Source organism: Protopterus annectens, chromosome 6.part0, assembly GCF_019279795.1.
Source record: "Protopterus annectens isolate FY-2018-M chromosome 6.part0, PAN1.0, whole genome shotgun sequence".
Taxonomy (NCBI): domain Eukaryota; kingdom Metazoa; phylum Chordata; order Ceratodontiformes; family Protopteridae; genus Protopterus; species Protopterus annectens.
In genome coordinates this window covers 857,357,316-857,373,444 of record NC_056737.1, presented here as the reverse complement: position 1 = coordinate 857,373,444, position 16,129 = coordinate 857,357,316, and the positions used below count along the sequence as shown (strand labels likewise).

Genomic DNA, 16,129 nt, shown 5'->3' with positions numbered 1-16,129 from the left:
CTCCTTCTTGTAGATGAATGGATACCATCCCTGATGCATAAGAAGCAAAATGAAATACTGAAAGAATTCTTAACAACTAAAGGTGGGAAGAGCGATGTAACCCACCAAGATCCAGCCCCATAATTTTAAAAGCAGTGAACCTAATAACTCTGTTAACTAGTCTTGTTTTGTTTAAGTCATGGGTGGATATGTAGTAAATAAGAACTGCAGAGAGGGAAATGTGAAATTACTTCACAAAAGTGGCAACAGCAGATAGATAATAAATGATAGATAATTTAGTTTGTTTTCATTGGTTTGGAAAGCTGATAAAAATACTTCTATAGGAAGGGGATGTTGATAATTTTAAGTGCAGAATCCAAAAGCTGTATGTTTATACAGCAGAGAAATAGTATAAAAGATCTGTGATAAAGTTAGTTTACAGTTACCAAATTAATAGGCAGGGGAGTGGATGTGGACATGTCCTATCTAGAAATTAATATCATCTGTGACCGTCCCATTGACAGTCTCATGCAAATGATTTAAGAAACATCCTGGCTACCCTGTAGCAAGTTCTTGAATGCTGTTCTTTGCTAAAAAAATGTCTGAATAACAAGAAGATGAGATCAACAGTAAATTAAATCCAAAGGGAAACAGACCTTATTTCTGGGATCAATCTGCATTAACCTCAACTGCAGAGGGAATGGAAGGAATGTATGTCTCTTTGCAGATGGCACAAAGCACTTCATCAGAGGCTGTATGGAAGGGTAGTGGACTGCAAAGGATAATACAAATACTCACGTGTGCTGCAACGTAGATTCAAAACAAAGAACTACAAGATGGTGTACCTCAGTAACAGAAACTCAAAAAGAAAAAAAAAGATGTGTAAACCAATATGAGACAGATAAAAGAATCAAAACAGAAAGATAGATTGGCGCAGTTATCTTAGAAGATCTAACAGCGGGCAGTTCATGTGAGATAACACTAAAGAAGAGAGAGAGTGATTTCAGGATGAATATGGAGAAGCACCATCATTAGAAAAGATGCTGACAGTTCTTGAGATTGTATCTGGAGTATAGTGTGCAGTTAGTTCTACAGACACCAACACTGAAGATATATAAGGAAGATAATGCAGGGAATCTCATATGTGATGGATATATAAGGAGAAAATAAAGGAATGCAGTATTTGTAGCTTAGAGGAAAAGAGGGAGAAACTGGTCATGACAGGGTTCTTAAAATCTAAGATGTCAATGTATTTCAGAAGAGGAGATGTATTAAAACATAGTGGCACATGTGGAATGTTGAAGGGTGGCAGCTCATTAGTTATGTGAGGAAGTGCTTCTTCACTGAGACAGTGGTAAGTCAATGAATATGCCATCCTGAAGAAATTTTGTAATTAAAACAGTGATGTTACTTAAGAATATATATCATAAATTGTAAGGCATGGCATGTTATCTTATGTGTGATGTCCAAATACCTGGGTGTATTCTAAGGAAAGGCCAAAGATGTTTTTCTAAACCTTGACATATAGCATCACGATATCACAAACACCATAAAGTACCTTAATGCACTCATAAAAAGGTATTTTAGCTACATTATTGTTATTATTGTGTTTTAAACATATCAAATTTTGAATATTTTGAGAAAAAATCGGTTTGTCTTGTTATTTATGAAAACAAAACACCTTCTTTGTTCAATTCAAGTCAGTCACAAAAGGTAACCAAATGTTCCACAAAAAGAAACGAAGCTGTAACCTACAAACCGCTTTACTTTGCGAACTCTTAATCCAATAAAAAAGAGTCAAAATCACCATAGAGTGTTCATTCGAACCTACTCATCCACTGGGCAATAGCTTGTAGAAAAAACACGCAGCCAGCATGTAAAAATAAATCCAAGCGTCCAGTAGAAACCACGTTTATTAAAATAATTAGAAATTTAAGCCTGTTTTTTTGTTGTATTTTATAAGTCTTGTTTATTATCAGGCTAACAGAGTGTAGTGAGCATTATTCTTTGTTTTTAAAACACCTTCTTTGTTTTGAAATTTAAGGAAATGATATACATAGCTGACAGAGAGAGAAGTGGCATATATCTAAAATGATGTGTTGCTTCTACTACTCTCCAAAACTAATTTGCTTACCCAATGAAATGTACAGGAATTTTAAGGAACAACACACCAATTTGTGACCAAGAGTATGAAATGCACTTTTAGTCAAAAATGATTTGTTTGAATTGTGCTGTGCTGCATGGGGAAATATTTTACACCGTCATGGCAGTGATCAAAATTGAAATCACATTAACAATGTTTATACCACACCCATACCTTAAAAGTTGAATTTTGATTGCTACAGGAGAAGTGCTTAACCTACTCTGAAGTTTTCTATTTAAGGAATATAAAAATGCTGTGTGTTCCTAACAGAGTCAATACTTGTACTTGGTATATTCTGCAATGAAAAAACACAAGCTTTTTAGAGAGTGAACATTTATTGGATCTGTTTTAAATAGTTTATTGATAAGTATAAGCAACTGCCTTAACAGAATATGTTAATTTCTTTTGTCACTTTACACAAAAAGGATCTGAAAATACATAATTTGTTTCTTAAACTATAAAGAGAAGATGGATAATTTTAAAACTATGCCATAACAAAATCAAGTTTTTGCTGATTTTTTTTTTATAATTTACTGGTCCTATAGTATTAGTGTTTTCCATAGTGTAGTGTTTGTTTCTCATCAAGTGCATCTACAATTTTCTTGGTTTCCAGGGTTTTATGTTGCTTCTTGATTTCTATAAAGAATATAAATAAAAAGAAAGAATGAAAATTAATACAATTCAGTTTTGGATTATCCATCTACAGCTGATGCACTGATTATTTTAAGCATGGACATAATTTTTTCTCTTTTTCATCAAGATTAGTCTCACACTACACTTGTTTATAAAGCAAGATGTCAGTGCTTAGACTTTGATACTGGGAAGTTTTGAGCACTATGAGTTTTATGTCCACATCAGGTACTTGGATTTATGTTCCAGTACTAACACTGAATTGCAGCATAGGAGGATCCTAGAGTTCAGAGGGTTGTCTTTTGGATGAAATGCCAGTCTGAAGTCCCATGTGTCTGAGCTGGTATGTTTTACATAAAGCAACCGTGGACTTGTTACTTTGTGTAGGTTAAACATTCCCTGTTATGTGTAAATACCACCTTGGGTCTTCCTCTGAAATAATCCATAGGCCCAGTGTGGCCAACCAAGTCAAAAAATTAATAATTAAAAAATAACTAGCTAAAACTACTCCTACACTGTAATCACTTATAAGGCATTATTAAAATAAACTTGGGTGAAATATTTTCTTTTTATGGGAATAAACTGTAAAATATATTGTGCTAACTTTAAAAAAATACTAAAATAGCAGCAAATCTTAAATACAATTTAAAATCATGTGAACCATAACAAATATAACATTATTTAAGATATGAAGTCCACAATTTTTTGGACTATTTGTACTGTTGACAGGGTCCACAAGTCGCATTTCTGTACCCACATCTCACATTATTAACCTTCTCCCACCCAGCTTTTAATAAATGTGCATACGTCTCCAAACATTATCACATGTACAGTTATGAAGTGCACATATCATTTTCACCTCTTGCCCTCTTCAACCACAAAAGAGTCTTCTGAGAGGACTGGCTTCCATACAGGTGGTCAAGTGTGAGGTGGATGAGGTCACCACTTGTTGGTAATAGCTGAAAGTGCTACAACTCATCATCTAGTTTATCTCATAGGAAATCCTTGCTGGTGCTGTTTCTATTACAGTGCTGAGAGAAGTATATATATTTTTTATTCAGATTTCTCTTGTATGATGTCTGCGTTGGTATATATACAAGTAACAGGGCTACTGGGGTGGTGTCCCATATGATAGACAAAAGAAGCTTATTGTATTTTTTTCAGTGGGTTGAAGTTTCATCCATTTGTGTTCACCTAGCTGAAGGTTCAGGAAGTAGTTACTTAGGGGCTCATAGTAGATGTGAGAGGACCATCCTTATTTGCAATCATGTTATGTACAGATCTGCACTGCTGGTATTACTTTAGAGAGTTCAACACATTCAGTGATTCAGCTCTCTGTATTCCATAATGTTTCTTAGCCATGCTTAAAAGAAATGTACACAGTTGAGCACATACTGAGTTTGTTTGTTCTTCTTTCATCTTTTCCTGGTTAGGGGTCACCACAGCGGAACTCCACAGCAGTAGATTTTTTACGGGTGCCAAGGTGCCAGCTCGACTTCCAACCTTCAACGAAGGCACGCCGCTTGGCTATACCCATACATTACAATCGCTTCATTTGCCTTTTTTAGTTTCAACTCTGCGGAAAGCTGGTTATCATTCTAAAGCATGTGCTCAGTAAACAAACAAACAAAAAAAAAATAGATGTTTTAAACCTCTTGAATGTTTTACTAAATATTTTGTTGCCAGGTAGATAATTAGTTGCAGAGCTGCTTGAAAGTAAGCTAAAACAATTCTACTAATGAATAAAGCAGAACAGTGCTGTAAAGCTTAATTTTTTACTAAGTTTTGTATGGCAGCCTCTTTTAACCACCAGTTTCTACAAGTTATACACTTATCATGTGATACCAGAAGTCTTGCTGCAGTCCAAAGTTTAGAACTAGAGGCAGAAGGCACTTCACAGGTAACCGCAAACCATGAAGACAGTACTTCTGTTCATTCTGTATTTAAAGTCTGGTAAGTAATTTACATAGTTTTCTCAAAAAAAAAACATTTTATTAGTGGGATGTTTGTGTCTAGTCATTTGGAATAAAAATTAAAGAAAAACATGTGTTGTATAATGTTCTAAATCCAGATGAAGAGTGTTACTTGTAACAACCTGTGGTTAGTGGTAGAATATACTAACAAGACGGATTGTATATAACTATGTCATGATACCTAAAGCTCATGTGTAAGTTTTTGTTTAAACTTTTTCCATGTTAGCAGCAGCTATGTGTATGTACATGAGAAGGTGCACAACTACAGGAAACATGTCCACTGTTGTTCCTTAAATTCTTAAAATATTTTATTTGCACAGTTAGAATACTTGGTAATAGTTCAGAGTCAAATATTTTCCAGCTTTTGCAGTTGGATGGTGTCTCATACTAGAATTTTAATGTCATTGTTTTCCTTTTACCAGGCCTAATAGGAGCAGTCTATAAACAGTGGATCCCAGATACAAACTTTGACAATGCAACAAACTGGGACAAAGCCAGGGTCCCCTGCTTTAAAGACAAAATCTATTTTGACAGCAGAATGGTACTGACTTTCACATGTTTCAGTATTTCACCTGTAAATTTTATGAGGACATTTACTAATCCTTTCTTACTATGTTTATTATTTTACAGAGTGTCTCTGTTTATGTCCAGTCAACACATCTGCTAACAGAAATGGTAAGTCTGACAAGTGAGTGAATGACAGACTAGTCACTGCCTGGATATATATATATATATATATATAGATATGCTCAGTATTAAAAGTGAAAAAGTAAAAGAAAATATGCATGTGGTTCCATAAGCGTTATAAGATAGCGATCTGATTTCGAGATATGATATATAGTATCATTCAGGTGTTCCTGCTATTGCCACATGCATCATAGCAGTATTGCAGTTACTAGATGTGAAACCAGCCTCACAACCCGCACCCCAACCCCAGTTCTTTATCAGGTAGGATAATGATCATAATGGAAAGAAAGTTAGCGCACAAACAGCAGGATTTAAGAAATGCATGTAGAGTTTTGGAGTGAATTGTGCACAAACAGCTAGTATTATGAAGCAATCATCTGTCTCCAACCAGACGGAAGGAGAGAGAATTGCAGGGTTTCTACAAGATAGGAGGTAAATGCTGGTGAATAACTTTTCAAAGGTGTAGAATGTCTTCTTGATAAATGATAAAAAGATTTTATTCAGAAGTAGATGTGTGCAAAAAGGCAACATTGTTTCCCTGTTATTACCAATGCTACACTTCATTTGACCAGTAGGTGGTATTTTAGGTGGTATTATTAATCGGGTAACACTGCCCTACACTCGCATATGTATACACTCATGTGTGCACACACACAAACACAAAGACACACACACACACACACACACACACACACACACACACACACACACACGCACACACACGCACACACACGCACACACACACACACACACACACACACACACACACACACACACACACACACACCAGACGTACTTTATTCCCATAATGGCACCTGGTAAAGTCTTGCCTTAATAACAAACGTAATGGTCAGAAAATAAATATCATATGCCTATGAAGGATGTCTCTTATTGTCTTTTTGCTAAGAAGAGGTGCATGACTTTTCAAGCAACAGATGATAAAAAAGTGTCACACCCAAAACAAAATCTTTAAGTATTGCATAGCGTAGCCAAAGCATGATTGCAAAAAACATTTAGGAATCAAATTTCGACAATCCCAAGTAGCTAACAGGAGTATACCATATTAAAGTTAGGCTTGAATGCCAGCTGGAGAAAGAGGCTGTTAAAGTCAGGGTGGGTACAACTCTGAGATTTTAGGAGACAGTGGTTGTATTAACAGCAAACTAACAAAATGTACTTCAAGATGATAACTTTTTTGCAATACAGTCAGGAGCGGCCTTAGGTCAACTGGTGGCCTAGGCAAAAGGTCTCCATGGCACCCTGCACCACACTATCCAGTGCCCCCATCCTGGTCTGCCTACACCAAATAAATAATGGAAAAGTGCCCCTGCTACAGTGGCGCCCTAGGCAGCTGCCTAGTTGGCCTATGCCTAAGGCCGGCTATGAGTACAGTACAATCTGTGACCACTGTTCCATGGCAATCAACATTTTGTAAGTTCCACTGAGGCCCACTGTGACAAAAACAAACACAAAATGTAAACCTGAAAATTTAACCTACTTTGAAGTACTTCCTACATTCTTTTCTTGCAGTCACCAATATACTTTTTAATGTTTCTTGCAGCCACCAGTATACTTTTTAATGTTTCAGTGCAATTCTGTATTATCTTTAAAAAGGAAGCTATACTAAAGTATCACTGAAATGTAGTTATTCAAATTCACACTTGTAAAAGCACACTCTGTAAAAGTCAATGTACTCAGCAGTATTATTTCCTGCTCCTAAACTCTGCACTTTTAACTTATTTATACCATTATTTCTACTAGTACATTCTCATTTGTTAGAATGCATACAGGATAGTTAAATGCATGTTTGGGTATACTAGCTGCTAGCTGCAGTGGTCAGGCATGCTGTACTAGCTTACAATGACTGACATTTCTGACTGCTGGCAGAAGTATTTATGTCTGTATCCTCTCCTCATTGTCTGAGACTACTGGGCTCTACATTCTTCCAACCCATGCTTCTGGCTGGTGAGGGGCTCAAGGTATCTATTGCTGCTGAGGAGAGTTTTCTTGTTTATGCCTCTTAACTACCCCTGAGCATGCTCACGGTATTCAAGGGGGTAGTGTTCAATAGGCTTGAGGGGTATCATCCACACATCTGAATGTGAGCCAGCCAAAGCCTTGCCCCCTTGTAGACCCCTCCACCACATGTGACAGCTTTCACCATGGCTCAGCCATAGAGGTGTGCCTGAGCATCCTCCCCAAAAGAAGGGCACGCCCATTCTCCATACCTGCACCATCAAATGCCAACATTGCTAATTGTCATTGGATCAACTGGGCTGTAGTCATGGCCTTATGCCTGAATAAGACCAGCATGATTATAAGTTTTACGATATTCATAACAGCTTGTATTTTATTTAATCTCAAAAGTTTGTTACCATTATAGATTAATGTTAGTACATTGTGAGCAGAGACACTGCATCGAGTAACAGTAAGAATAAACAAATCTAGCAATTAATTTTTAAAAAATACACAATGATGATCTTCCCAGGGTAAGTAACCACTTACCCAAAAAAACAAAAACAAACCCAAACCGAACCATCCCTAACCCAACCAGGTGGGGGGCTATGCCCCCCGCACCACCCAATGTGGAGAGTTGCACCCCCACACCTCCCCTAACTAAATATACCAACTCCAAAATAACACTACAGTTGGGAAAAGGGTAAAGTTTGCCATCTCATACAACAGGTTACTTACCCTGGGAAGATCTTTGTTATGCCGTTACTTCGATGAATTGGGAGTTTGATATTCAGAGTGTCGACAAACTGAGATCCGATAATATGGGATTTTGATAAAGTCAGGTAGACCCATATGTATATATATATATATATATATATATATATATATATATATATATATATATATATATATGGGTCTACTTTGATTCACTGAAAACTCATTTCACTGAATTTCAATTCACCCTCAAAAAATCGCTGAAAGCTCAAATCACTGAAAACCCAAGTGTGGGGGGGCATAGCCCCACACCTAATTTTGGTTTTATATTGTTAGTTTTCTGTGAAATAAGATTCATACATATAAAAGCTAAGTAGGTGGGCCCCCCACATCCCCCAATGTTGGGGGCTGTGCCCACCCCCCCAACTCTATATACTAACTCCAGAATCACATTACAGTGGGGAAAAGGGCATATACATTTTATTTGCCCAACAGTACTTACATTCAGTGAAATTTGATTCAGTGAAATGAGTTTTCAGTGATTTGAGCTTTCAGTGATTTGTTGTGTGTTTTGAAATTCAGTGAAATGAGTTTTCAGTGAATCAAATAGACCCCTCGAACAAGAAACATCGCGACCCATTAAAGCTAAAATGCACTATTTCGAAAGTGCACCTTCACAAAAGCCTGTTCTCCGAACCGGAAAAAAACAAACAAAAAAAATACTTTAAACAGTATTTTGCAGGGGGGCAAGCCCCCCCTGCACCCCCCATATGGGGGGCTGCACCACCCACACCACCCTACTTAAATATACTAACTCTGAGATTGCACTACAGTGGAGAAAAGGATATTTTTCCTTATCCCCACTGTAATGTGCTTCGGAGACCAGCTTTTGTGAAAGTGCACTTTCGATTTAGTGCACTTTCACTTAAATGGATTAGATCTTCTGGTTGTTGAGAAAGTGTGTTTTTGACAATCAGAAGTAGACACACACACACACACACACACACACACACACACATATATATATATATATATATATATATAGATATATATATATATATATATATACACACACATATATATACACACACATATATAAACACAACACACTAATGCATGGAAAAAGAAAACTGAGGCTAACTAATAATCAAATCTGTGACATTTATTTTACCATGACATTGCCGTCTCTATCCCACAGCAAACCTAAAAACCAGGAATGAAGAAATCCTGGATTATACCCCCACAGATAAATTCATCAGTACTTCTGCAAAGTGATGTTCTACAGAAATAGACAGGAGAAGGGCGAGTACAAGATGCTAGGCTACAGAAAGTGAAAATTAGCTTGATGTATGCCTTTTCTAGCCTTTACCATCACGTAATGTAGCAATTTAGGAGATTCATATGAAAATACCTTCAGTTTCATTTAATCAATTATGCTAAATAAATGCATTTGATCTCACTTTGTTGTGATTAATTGTTTAGTGAAATGCTTTGTTTATATTTGTATAAACACGTTATGACTACTCTAAAAAACTTAGAAACTTAAAAAGCAAGCTGTCGTCTGTCATTTCTCTTTTTTAAAATACTAGTTATTTCTAAATTTTATGAGTCTACTGTACATTTGGGTGATGTTTATAGCACTGTAAAAAGCTGGTATACCCTTATATGTTAAAGTGTACCCAAGACAGCATTTCAGTATATTAAAATACATTTGTTGCATCAAAGTATTTGATGGTTACACTTTCCTCAATCAGTTGTCTTGGTTCCTCACATAGCTGGTTTAGGCATCAGCAAGCCCCTGGTCCTTGGGGGGGGGGGGGGGGGTAGCCACAGCAAGTTATTTTATTTTGATATTTTGTTACATGTTTGTCAAACAAACCAACAAAAGCTAGTACAGCAACCTTGTGTACTTAAGAAACCAGGTGGGTAATAATAACTCTTATTATCTCCTTTACAATTCAAAATTGTATCTGGTTATAGTAACAGTGTTTTGTCAAGTAGCAGGCTTCACCATTTCATTAAATAGTTTTACCACTGACATAGTGCCCTTGACTTAATTAAATCATACTGGTGGGCATTTCCTCCTCTAAAATTAAAATTGTAGCCATATTTAGGCACCTGCAGTACCTATGAATGCAGGGGGCCACTCAATTTTCCTTGACTGTGTTGGGACCCCACAAAAGCTGCTTCTGAGGGAAAATAAGGGAAAAAAATATAAATTTTCTGATCAAGCACTTTATCTGAAACAGAGTTCTAGTATAACCATGTTAAGATAAGACCGATAAATAGTGAATGAACATGAGCACGGTAAGTGCTAGAGATAAGCAGCCCATAGTGACCAATCTCAGTCCATATCTTGGATTTTAAGAAGAGCTGATGCTCCCCCCCCCCCTATCTACAGGGATGATTTTTTTTTTCAGGGAGTTTTATAAATATTGTAAGAACACCAGAAACTATAGCTCTCAACTTCTTTGCTCAAGAATTCCATTCTTAAGCAAAGCCAAAAATAAAAGCAAAATAAAAGTTCAAAATCAGGAATACGTTTTAAATATTATTCTCATGTACTTAGATAGTTAATAGAATAACACATTTTGAATTGACATTCATTTTCTTGACAATAAGAAGTATGAGACTCTGATGTCTGAAGTTATTGACTATCTATAATCTTGAATGATTTACTAGCAAATCAAACTTTTTTATGAAGGAGAGATCAAAATTATGATGCAAAGTTAGGGACATTCTGTGAAATCAAGTGACAGTGATAAGTAAGCATTATTCCTCAATGAGGTAAATAAAAGTGAGTTACCCCTGTGCTGTTTGACAACTGCTACACAAGTCACTAATCTAATGTTGCACAACGTATTGCTATTTAACAAAATCAATGCAAATCTAGTATTACTACTGCATTTGCTTGTTTGTGTGTGTGTTGGAGTATGAGTATCAAGCAGGCAATAATTTATTTTGCTTTGTAGCACAAACATCATCTGTATTGCAGATGTGCTTGTGTAATGTGTGTGTGTGTGTGTGTGTGTGTGTGTGTGTGTGTGTGTGTGTGTGTGTGTGTGTGTGTGCAAGAAATATCATTAATTTTTTTCTGCGCACATACACACACACACACGCACACACACACATAGGGGGAAGTGGCTGCAGTGTATCTAAGATTAACAAGTTGGCCATGTTTTCTTTCACTTACCATCACAAACATAGATCTTACACATAATATGTGTCTATCTTTCATGGTTTGGCAGGAAGAGGATGAGTATGAAAGCAACTGTTTTTTCCATGGTGGTGCAGTGAGTAGCATTGCCATTTCACAGGGCTTTGCTGTGGTTGAGTTACTGACTATATCTTTTCCCTGTGTAGAGTCTGCATCCCTCCCTGTCTGTCCATCTGTGCATGCATCCAAGTGTTCTGATTAACCTTAGCACCTCAAAAACATGCAACAGATAAAAATCCTCCAGTTTTAATGGAGGTGAATGTGCACTGTGTGTGTGTGTGTGTGTGTGTGTGTGTGTGTGTGTGTGTGTGTGTGTGTGTGTGTGTGTGTGTGTGTGTGTGTGTGTCTGTGTGTGTCTGTGTGCAAGAAATATCATTCATTTTTTTCTGCGCACATACACACACACACGCACACACACACATACGCACACACACTCACACACACACACACACACACACACACACACACACACACACACACACACACACACAAACACACACACAAAATACACACACATAATAATGGCAGGCATATACATAACTCTTCTCTGTAGCAATAAAAAAAATACAGTTAACAAGCAATAAGATTTCAAAAGTAGAACATAAAATACATCACATGACATTCAGACACTTGGACCTTATGTAGGTCTAGTAGTCTGCACAACCCAGACTGTGTAAATGATTTTTTATGTAGACTTAGTGGTGGTGTCTGCCCTCAACCCCACCCATTGTAAATTACCAGCCCTTCTTAGAGGTGTGTCAAGAATATTGCTGTTGGTTGTGTGATGGGTTGGCGATGTTGTCATTACTTCTATCATTTTTATTACAGTTAAACCATAGAAGTATGCATAAAAGGTCATTACAGCTTGTGTTGAGGCTGGAGACAGTGTGATCACTGTTTCTTTTAGTTTTCTTCAGACCTCGAAGGTGTACAAATAAGGTTATTATAGCTAGTATAGGGGCAGTGTACTATCTAGGCGCAACAAAGTGGAATACATTAGTGTAATCATTATTTTTTTCACTTTGCTCACAATCACATATCAGCCACACATACAGTTGGTTGCTTTAGGGGTAGGATTGAGGAATGAGGAGGCTTACTATGTACATTGAAAGCAGTTACTTGAAAATACATGACTGTGGCCATTTGAACCTCTGCTTTCATCCCAGTCTAATGCAAGAGGGATGCAGAGGCAGTGACTGTCTTTTCGGGGGGGGGGGGGTAGAGAGGCAGACAGCATTCCATGTAGGATTTGTGTAGTCTCATAAACAATTATCCTGTTTGTTTATTGTGAGCTGCTATTTTATCAGCTTTGAACATTAAGCCTTGGGGGCAATGTATGTCTTCCATGAAAGATAAAAATAAGGCTAAATGTTTTTTTCTTTCTCATAATTTTTTGCTCGGGTCACCATTAAATTAAAAAGTTGGAAAATGCTCTAAAATGCACTTCAGAATGTCTGTAACCCTATGGTTTCAGAGGGTCCTGGCTTAATTGAGTTATTTCCTAAATGATTATTGCTGTACCATCTTGGCCAGTTAAGGTGTGTTGAAAACATATAAGAAAAACTAAAGTTGAGCAGCAGCACTGCATTTCTTTCCTTAATCATAACTTTTCTTCAAGCCATCACTGGATGAAACAATTGTGTAAAAAAAACTTTAATATGCACATCAGAACATATAGAATACAGTGGCTTCTTGAAAATGCTGAAGAGTAAGGCAAAATGTGAGAAAAAGAAGAAAAATTAATATGCATGGTGTGGGGGGCCTGGGATGGGGTATAACAGAGAGAATCCCTGGAGGATATGGGGGGGTGAAACAGTACTACAATCCTGTATATAGAGTTGTTGTAATGTATCACTGCTGCAACTCATTGCCAGTCACTGTGAATGCCCCTGTATGAGATGGGCCAGCACAGTGTTGTACGTAACATTGTAGCTACAATTCAGTCTGTACGTACTACTCCTAAAACTCTGCAGCATGAACTAAAAGGTTGCTTAGGAGGGGTAGCAGCAACAGTGTGATACTTAAAGTGGAACTGTTTAGGGGGCCCTCAACTTGACACTTTCTGGGGACCCTGGAAATGTTAACACTGACCCTGGTCTCTCATGCAAGCAATGTGTGTGTGTGTGTGTGTGTGTGTGTGTGTGTGTGTGTGTGTGTGTGTGTGTGTGTGTGTGTGTGTGTGTGTGTGTTTACATACATGCATGCATGCTTGTGTCTGTTATTGATTTTTTATTACTATAAGCACTTGCAACATGAGTCAGTAGTTCCCGTTTTCTTCAAGTTCATATGTTTAAAGCTAAATCACCATCAGTTTAGTTTTGCAAATAGGTTCATAGGTTCATTGATGTGTACTAGGCTAATGGCCCTGGAGCCTTTACAAGCCTAGCCCATAGGATTACCCTGGAATTATGCCACCTGACCTTAGTTCCCAGTGCCTCTGTTGAGGAAAGCCACTGGAGTGATCCCTGGGATGAATTTTCTATTTCCCATCCACTCATCAAGATTTCTCCTGAAGAGGGCCAGTGAGGTGCTCTGCTTGACATGTATGGGAAGTCTATTCTATAGCATGGGCAGTCTCTGGGTTATGAACCTGTCTTTCCAGTATGTTCCGTTGATTGTGGTAATGAGGTTGAGGTCTCTGGACTGTGTGGTGCAGAGGGATTGGGATTTTTTTAGCTGTAGCATTTCTAACAGACCTGGGTCAGACATGGCTTAGTAAGTCAAGCAGAGATTGCCTCTAAGTAGGTGATATGAGACATAGAAATATTCTTGTCTGGTAGATATATATATATATATATTTTTTTTATATATATATATATATATGCAACACTGTTAGTTTGTACAGGCATCCTAGGTTTTTCCTGCAGTCAGTGACTGTAATCTGTTATGCAAGGTAGGTTAGCTAACAACCATGAGAAAGTAAATTAAGGACAGGTATGGTCATCTCATGCTACTTATCTATTAAGACATGGACTACATCTGCTTCATCAGACGTTAACTGACAGTGTGTTGACCCTCCATTTAAATACAAAAACCTCCTTAAAATCATAATTAAATCAATTAACATTTAAAGCACCAATGTCTCATAAATACATTCCCATTCAAAATGCATTATTAAAATTGTTAAAAACTCATACCTGAAACCTAAGATCAAACTTCCTAGCAATAACACTAACTTCAAAAATTGATGAAAAATAAATAAGTACAGGCGCTAAGCAGTACCCTATCTTTGTAGGGGTCTTGCTTTCAAAATTGGTTTGATAGGAACTTTGTCATTTAAACCTGCACTACTATCTGCTCGCATGCTTATTATCACCTTGTTTCTTTTTCTTCAGTCCTGTTTCTAATATCGCCCATTCTTTCTTCTATTCTAGTTTTATCTGGTGTACCGAGTCAATCTGTATATACTTGGAGAAAAGGTTTAGACCATTGTTGGACCAGACAATTTAAAGCTAGATCTCTGAATAATAGTGCCAGTAAGCAGAGAGCACACATCACTAGATATGAAGGAAAGTGCGAGTTTAATTACACAATTAATAGAAGTAACACTTGAGAAGCTCCAGTAACTGTACTTAAACTGTCACCAACTTAATGCACCGATTCTTCACAATGAAGGCATTCTGCTGGATGGGGAAGCTGCAGACGCAACATTAAATGTGCATATTTTCACAGGTATATGGCTAAACAGAGAAAAAGAAAACCAGCAAAATACAAGAGAGTCAAAATGATGCCATTGAACGCCCAATCATACAACAAAATAGTAAATCAAATATTTGCAGCTTTTCTCCCTGGGTCTCTGCCAATAAGACCATTCGGATAAACCCAATAAACAGAAACTAAATAAATAAATATAAATAAATAAAACATTTAACCCAGAGGAAACAATAATTATTTTGTACTTCAGCTAAAGCTTTCAACAAAAAACGATGTATTCTGCACCTTATAAATTACTTTAAACTCACTAATCCACAATTTCTTACTTTAATATACTATTTTATATCTGCATTTTAATTTTTGTGTACTCCTTTTCTGTTTTTCCCTTTACTGCTAAGGATGTCTTGACAACTATGTTATTTTACTACCACTATGCTGTTCTTCCTGTTCTGTCAGAGATCGTGGACAATTTAATTAGTTGCACTCAGAACAAGTGCTGACATGGTGGAGGCCCCCCCACACACTCCTTAGTTGCATACATTAACTCAGCAATCATATAACAGCAGCCATCATGAATTTCCCATAAAGCAACTGCAGTCAACTGAACAAATGCTGAGTACAGCTGAGTTCAACAAAACACACCTTCATCTAAAGTCACAACTTAAAAAATATTTTAACAAAATGCAATTTAACTAAATGCATAACTTCTTATGCCATTTATATTTAATATCTCCAGTAGATTCTTTCATTCAGTTTATTTGTGTGCTTAGAGTGCCTCTGAAAGAGATTAGAATAATTTTACAGAACATAAACCCCAACTAAGATTTTTTGTGAATATGATCATCCCACCTCTTGCTTAACTTTACAATGAAGTGCTCATGGTTTGAGACACATATTGCAAAGAAATGATCACAAACTGTATTTCCATTAATATTGTTTGTAAGAAGGGCTGATGCCCCCTACCTCTCCTTCAAACTCACTGGGGGTTGGTTATGGTAAGGAATGAGCCTCCTTTGCAAATGGAAATAATGGAAAATATAGTCTGCTAATCCAGATTTTGTCACATGAAATGCAACCTTATCTTAAACTATATGTTTCTTGTGGGGAGTAGGTACAATAAAGTAATGCCATTCATTTAATGTTGTAATAATAATAATAATAATAATAATAATAATA

General features: G+C 36.9%; 1 protein-coding gene across 1 annotated transcript in view; it reads left to right on the top strand.

Annotated features, from left to right (window-relative positions):
* The first annotated feature begins 4,665 nt into the window (after window positions 1-4,665).
* AMN (amnion associated transmembrane protein) overlaps window positions 4,666-16,129 on the top strand; it is a 151,748-nt gene continuing 140,284 nt past the window's right edge. Inside the window, exons 1-3 of the mRNA XM_044073589.1 lie at window positions 4,666-4,705; window positions 5,148-5,266; window positions 5,356-5,400. Coding sequence (XP_043929524.1) covers window positions 4,666-4,705; window positions 5,148-5,266; window positions 5,356-5,400 — 204 coding nt within the window. The remainder of the gene's footprint in view (window positions 4,706-5,147; window positions 5,267-5,355; window positions 5,401-16,129) is intronic.